This window comes from Amaranthus tricolor, chromosome 17, assembly GCF_026212465.1.
Source record: "Amaranthus tricolor cultivar Red isolate AtriRed21 chromosome 17, ASM2621246v1, whole genome shotgun sequence".
NCBI lineage: Eukaryota > Viridiplantae > Streptophyta > Magnoliopsida > Caryophyllales > Amaranthaceae > Amaranthus > Amaranthus tricolor.
In genome coordinates this window covers 5953645-5961271 of record NC_080063.1, presented here as the reverse complement: position 1 = coordinate 5961271, position 7627 = coordinate 5953645, and the positions used below count along the sequence as shown (strand labels likewise).

Here is a 7627-nt window from a genome sequence, read left to right as displayed (position 1 = left end):
ATTAATTATTTCTAAATAATCTAACCTTTATATATTTGTTTTATAAAACTCTTGTTACATTTTAACCGACTACTGTAGGTACCTATTACAAAGGAGGATTAGGGTAGAACAATGAAGAAAGCATTAGGAGGAAGCAGTAAGTGTGATGACTATTAGGTGCCTACGAGGCTACAAAAGTCGGTGAAAATGTGGTAAGGGGTGATGTCAACAAAAAATATATAAAGGTTAAATTATTAAAAAAGTCAATAGTAAAAATTATTCACAGTATATGAACAATAGATACAAAAATTATCCGGGGTAATTTTTCATAAAAAATATTCATAAAGTTTAACTAGTTTAGTTTGGTTCCCAGGAGTTCAATTTAATTTAATAACTCATCTCGTAGTCTTGAATCGTAGTCTTAAAAAAAGTAAAATGGTTTAAATTCAAAAAGACGTATTAAAACGAACATTGTGTCACACTTAGAGAAATGAAGTTATTTGTAAAGGTCACATCAATTCCTAAAACACAAATTCTTGTGAGACGGTTTTTTTAGAGACCATCTTTTATTTGGGCCGGCCCATTATATATTTTTTATAATATTGTAAGTAAGCATTAAGATTGATGTAAATAAACATTTACGATTTGAAATACGTATTAACGATACGATAAGTAAGTATTAAAGATAATGTAAATAGGCATTATAAATACGATAAGTAGACATTAATCTTTAATATGTTGAACTTGAAATACGTGTTTCAAAAAGATGGTCTCTCAAGAGACTAGCTCCTAAAATACAATAAGCAATTTTATGAAATGATATTAGTTTAACAACAACTACGAACCTCACATCTCAATATTAGTCGTCATTTACATATCCAATAAATTTTTCCCGCCACATTTTGCTTTGGACAGGAAAAGAGGAGGGAAGTAGTGTATTAATAAATGATAGCCAGGCTTGTATTTTTATCAGTATCAGTAGTATGTCTGTTCTTTCATTTGCCAAGCACGAATCAGAAATATATACACATTAATGGCATTCACAATTAAGAGAACTCTTCCTGCACAACTATTTATTACAACATTTCAATGTTCACCTTATTTAATACTTGTGCATTATTAATAATTGACAATCCAACTGAGAATTATGTCTGGCATGGCCATAGTTGTTCCAACCGAGATATAATCTTATTTTTATTTCAATATACAATATACATTTTAATTCTTATAGTCCTTAAATGTATTTCAAGAATTTATTTAATATTTAATGCTGATGATCCTCATATACTTTTGACAAATTTTGGTTAGAGAATATAACATATTTTGTGGTTTTAACCGTCAGTTTAAATTTTTAGTTAAGTTGATTTCACTACAAAAGAAATAACAAATTGCGACAACACAATGCGTCGCCTTTGATAGCTAAATGGTCAAAAAGTGGGTCGGGCGACGGGAACCAGGGCGGTCGCTTTTTCGTTTGTCACTAAATTAAAAGTGGATGTCATGCCCTCGCCAAATTTTTAGATACCATGGGGCGACGACCGCCGCTCGCCAAAAGCAGTTTGACATGGCGACGAAAACTCTCCTTGCCAAATCTCTCGCCAGCAGAAGGCGACCAACCTACGACCAACCGTTCGTAGCCATCTCTCGCCAGCGGTAGGCGACCAACCTAGCCATTCCGTCGCCTAGCTTGGGCGACCATGCCTTCGTCGTCATGTGGTCGCTAAGAAACAACAGATTTTTCAAGGCGACCAACCTCTTTGTTTTTCTTGTGTTTTGTGCTTGACCCGCTTTCCACATTTTTTTATAGCATCCAACCAAATTTGACTTGGGTCACGAGTTGGATGCTCCTCCATTAAAGCATGGTATTCATCCTTCAATAAAACAAAGAAATCAATTATAAATAAACAAAGTATTAATTGATACTGAAAAAAATAAAAAAGAAATAAACAAGTTTAAAAGATTATTACGTTAACTTTTTGTGACTTGATATTAGTCCATTGGGAACAATCCTCAGTTTCAGTGTCAAAGACCCCATGTGTTCGTGTAAATATTTCATAGGCTGTGGGTCTTTGACCTTTCGATTGTTCTTGAAATATTAAAAAAAATGATTTAAAATTAAAGAAAAGATAATAAACCAATTCAATATAATACTACTTAATTAACTAAATACTCACCAAATCCCGCATTATTCTGGCGTGCGGGACTGAGCCACCTATATGGGTGGCTTCAGCTGTGTCTCTTCCTCCACGTCGATTGGAGGAATTCCTAGCCGAAATAGTTTTATTATTTGGGCGTTCCCAATCAGCTTTCCATCGCGCCCAAATTTCATTATCGATGGAAAGGGGTTTAAAATCAGGCTTGCTTTTCAACGTCTTGCGCCATTTGAAAAGCATATCCGCATAGCGTTTTGCGACTTTTTCCTCCCTTGACCTCCAAACGAAATGTTCGAGGCGAGGGTCCCATTTGTATTGTTTCTAAATACATATATGTTTCATCAAATACAATACTTAAAATAATGTCAATATAATAGGTCTGAAAATAAACAACTAGATAATAATTATACCTTAAATTCATTAAAATAAAAATCTCTCTTGGGTTTAGTGACACCCTTCCAATTACTACCTTCACCATCTTGTTTATACTTAAAGGTTGTCCTTATTTTTGAAGCAATGATATTCCCGAATATCAAATGAAATTTTATAATAATTAACAAAATTAGTTTACAATGAAATTTTAATAATGAAAAAATATTAATGATAATAAGATTATAAAAAAATTTACTTGTTTATGGTTGGTAGCCATGGAAGATTCGGACGAGGATCGTCTCCATCGTCCTCTTCCATATTATTTATGGAATCACTTTGAGTATTTTCATTACTCTCATGAACTTGGTTATTGTTTTCTTCATCGCTATTTGTCGTCGTTGCTAAATGACATATTATTCGCTGCTCATTTTGTCTATAATATTTATTTCAAACCCTAATATTATTTTCAACTAAATCAATCTCATCTACACCATAAAATGTCCCAATTGGCATATTCTACAATTGTTTTGATGATATTCCCACTCATAGTAATTTTCAACAAACTCCCTTCTCATTAGATGTTCTCTTATTTCATCTGGTTTCTTATAACAACAATTTTTATACTTTTTACAAGGACATTTAATCTCGGAACTCATACTATTTGTTTGAGCAAAATCTAAAAACTCTTCCAACCCTCTCATAAATCTTAAACTAAACTTTTTATTTTTTTGTCGGTTGTACATCCAACTTCTTTCTTGCATAAAATTCATTTTTAACACCTATATATAATATAATAATATAATTATTCAACTGATTAGTAAAGTAAGTTAATACAATAAAAATATATTAAACAATGCATGAAAATAACAATATATGATAATAATATAATTATTCTAATAAAAATTATTAAAGCAAATTAATGACAATAAAAATAACAAGAGGACATAAGTTCGAAACTCAATAAGTGGAATATTTAGTGTCATGTAAGAATTTGGTTTGTGCTGCATCCAAACTTCTATCCCAAAGAACCCTTGAAAGAGCATGTTAGAGTATTAACTTATCTTTAGGCCTCAATTATAACCTTAAGCTCTAATAGATCAGAATAAGTAAATCACTAACCTCTCGTAATTCTTTGGTTTCCGAAATATACACTCCATAATAATTATGCGTCTTATTTATACAAAATATGGCGACAACACGGCGATTACAAAATTCAAATTCAAATTCCAAAAATACGGACGAACAATGGCGACCAAAGGGCTACTAACCTAGCCGTCGCCCACTTTTAAAAAACATAAAAATAAAAAAACGAAAAAAATTACTACGTCTGGCGATGAAATGGCGACCTCCATGCCCGTCGCCCTGTGTTCGCAAAAGATTAAATTAAAAATAAAAAAAACATACTGCCTCTGGCGACTAATTGGCGACCAGTTTGCCCGTCGCCAATAACTTTTTCCACCTGGCGACCATTGTGTTCCTCGCCTTGCCGTCGCCCTCATTTACCACTGGCGACCATCACTTTCCCTCGCTTTTTTCCATCGCTATTTCAATAGTTATTTGTAGTGTTTATTGACGTAATATTAGAGCTTAAGGTTATAATTGAGGCCTCAAGATATGTTAATACTCTAACATGCTCTTTGAAGGGTTCTTTAGGATAGAAGTGTGAATGCAGCACAAACCAAATTCATACATGACACTAAATATTCCACTTATTCAGTTTAGTTTCGAACTTATGACCTCTTATTACGCTGACTTCTAATACCATATCAAAAAACCAACTCAACCAAAAACTTAAGCTTATGACTAACGCCCCAGAGTATTTTATATATTCTAACAATTTTATTATTTAATAGTAAATGATATTAATATTCACTACAACAAAATTCACTTCTAGTAGGATATATTCAGTGACACGGATAAAAATGTCACTAATATATATTTTTAGCCTCATAATCGTTAATTTTTATTTGAATTCCACTATAAAGTGATTTAATGACAACTTATTTGACCTTTAGTGACATAAGTAATGTCACTGTATCTTATAGTGACATTTATGAGAAATGTCACTAGATCTTATGTCACGAAAAATAGTTGTATATGATTTTTAATTATGCTGCTATAAGATATAATAAATTTCACTTAATACACTATTTATACCATTACAAAATTTAAAGTAATGATATTTAAATTAAATATCACTAAGTAGATAAAATATTGAATAATTTGCGAATTAGATCCTTAAAGTTTAACACTTTTATGAATTACACGGTCAACGTTTATTTTTTGTGAATTATAGCCACCAAAGTACAAAAGTTTACGGGTTCAGGCCAAAAACAAAGATTTTCGACCACTTAGCCTGAAATTCCGATCGCCAAAATTGTCGGAATTTTGTGTTTTGGCCTGAATCTGCAAACTTTAATACTTTGTTAGTTGTAATTCGTAAAAATAAACATTGATGCTGTAATTTACAAAAATGCTAAACTTTAAGGCCGTAATTTGCAAATTATTTAAAAATATATTCTATTGTAGTGATTTTCTATATCATTATTACTCTCATATAAATTTTCTTGATTTATCCAAAAGTTCAATAAAGAAAAATCAAATCCAAGTTTTATTTTATTATAATTTTCAAAATTTAAAAGATTGTAGTGATTGGTTTATATTTATTATACCAGTCAGAAAGTCACGTAAAGAAAGAAGTTGTTTGCATGAACAATTTCCATTCAAAATGAATATAGTTTTGGTTATAAATAGAGTTTCAAAAACGTGAATAAGAACCAAATAAATCAACTGTTTTTCTGTGAACCTATTTTTATTTCCTCTTTTGAATCAGCTGATTTCATGTGATCAGTTCTTTTCTTAGCTTGTTCTCTGTGATTTGCTTCAATAGTCACCTCTCAAACATCTCTTTATATACATGCCTCTCATCATCTATCCATAATAATAATAATAATACTTCCTCCTGTCTTTTAATATTATTTGTAACAAGTACCATACTTTCCAGCAGGTATTGTACTACCACATATACAGTATCGAAATACATTAAAGTACAACAGCAATTAAGAAAGATGATGAAGAAGTCCATTGTTATAATTGTTCTTCTCCTTGTTCTCCTTGTCTTCCCTAATAATACCTCCTCTAGACACATTAGTAGAGCCCGTAAGTATACCTTTTTTTAAAATATTTATTTACTTATAATGTTATGATTTGTCTATTTTATATGTATGAAGTTAATTATTAATAGTTTTTTGTTTTTTATTTTGATAAATTGTACTAAAATAACTAATATTATTATTTTTTACAGATCGTAACGTTCATCAAGTGACACAAGGAAGAATGAGAGGCAACATAAACCCAAGAAATCGACCGGTGGTGAAGCCAAAAGGATCAGGACCCGACACAGTCGAAATAGCGGGTTCAAGCTTGCCAGATTGTTCTCATGCATGTGGGTCATGCTCACCATGTAGGTTAGTTATGGTGAGCTTTGTATGTGCCTCCCTTGAAGAAGCTGAAACTTGTCCTATGGCTTATAAATGTATGTGTAAAAATAAGTCTTACCCTGTTCCTTGATTCATTATCTAAAACCAAGCACCACTTTTATGTAACATATTGCACTTGTTGCTTCATTTTATTTCATTAATTATTGTTCTCTAGCTATTAGGTAGGTCTTTCACTAGGTCATGCTAATTTCAAAATTTTGTTTGTACAACTTGAAAGTTAAAAACCATGTTATGTAACCAAGGGGTATTTCTTATATACTCTATTTTCAATTTTTTTTTGCGGAAGGAATTAATTTGATGTGATTCTTGTACTCAATCTTATTCATCAGTGTTATGCGACAGCGAAGCAATAATTCAATAACAATGAAAATAATAAAGAAATTTAATGCAAATAATAAGAAAAACACACCAACAATTTACTTGGTTCACTATCAATGTGATAGCCACGTCCACAGGCACCGAGTTCAAAAGTTTTCACTATAAACTGACAAGATTGCAAAGATGAATCACAAATTCCTCCTAGAATGGCTCACTTTTCTCTCTTGTGTTTGTGGTTACCCTAAAACTTAATTTGGGAGGGGTTTATATAGTATACCTCATTTTTGAAGGAATTAGGCTAAAACTATACAAGATAATCAGCCTATAAACATAAGAAAACTGCTTCCCGCTCGAATTGTAACCACCACCAACTCGGCTGCCATAAAAAGACCACAACCCCCCGAATCGGCTTTAGCTTCTTGGAAAATGCTTTAGAGATCAGTCAATAGAGGACGACTCGACTTCTTCAAAGCCTTAACAAACACCGACGCGGCGTTGGCTACTATCCCTTATACGTTTCGCAAGCCCTTGATTCATCCATCCCCATGATGAAGACACTAACTTGAGTCCCTAATAAACAACAATCTCCACCTTACGAGAACTCGTAGTCAGCAAACGGTCCGATAAACACATAGTGAAACTATCTCAAGCCAAACCCAATGATGCAAAGCTGATGCATAAGCCATACAACTCGATAAGTCTCCAATCAAGACCCATCACATACTTGTCTTTAAGTATAACAAATCATAATACTCCACCTACATCACAAGCCTCGGGCAAGCATCACCTTAAGGCTAAAATGCCTACAGCAGGTGCTCCCCAACACCGCCCCTAAGGGCCTACTACATAACATAGTAATCACTATTCAGTAAGTCCAAGCAATGTTTAAACTTATTGAACGAAATAGACTTAGTGAAGAAATCAGCTGGGTTGTCAGTAATCCCAATCTTCTTCACCTTAACCTTTTTGTCAGTTTGTAAGAAATGATACCTAAAATCAATGTGCATGGTCTGAGAATGCTACACTTGATCTTTAGCTAAGCAAAAGGCACTTAGATTGTCGTAATACATCGTAGCACTCTTGTGTAATACCCAATTTGTCCACAAGGCCTTTGAGCCAAATAGACTCCTTAGATGTAGAAGTTAAAGCCATGTACTCATCTTTAGTAGTAGACAAATAATTGAAGACTACAATGTAGACTTCCAGCTCACCTTAGAACCACCCAAAGTGAACTCATAACCATTCACAAACCACCTGATATCCACATCAGCTGCATAATCAGAATCACTATACCTAGTCACCAAG

At 32.8% G+C, this 7627-nt stretch overlaps 1 protein-coding gene across 1 annotated transcript; it reads left to right on the top strand.

The window, feature by feature from the left end:
- Nucleotides 1–5294: 5294 nt before the first annotated feature.
- On the top strand, nucleotides 5295–6517 carry LOC130804147 (protein EPIDERMAL PATTERNING FACTOR 1). Its single transcript, XM_057668484.1, has 2 exons — nucleotides 5295–5663; nucleotides 5809–6517. The coding sequence occupies exons 1-2, from the start codon at nucleotides 5573–5575 to the stop codon at nucleotides 6072–6074; spliced, it is 357 nt and encodes a 118-aa protein (XP_057524467.1). The 5' UTR covers nucleotides 5295–5572; the 3' UTR covers nucleotides 6075–6517.
- Nucleotides 6518–7627: the final 1110 nt, after the last annotated feature.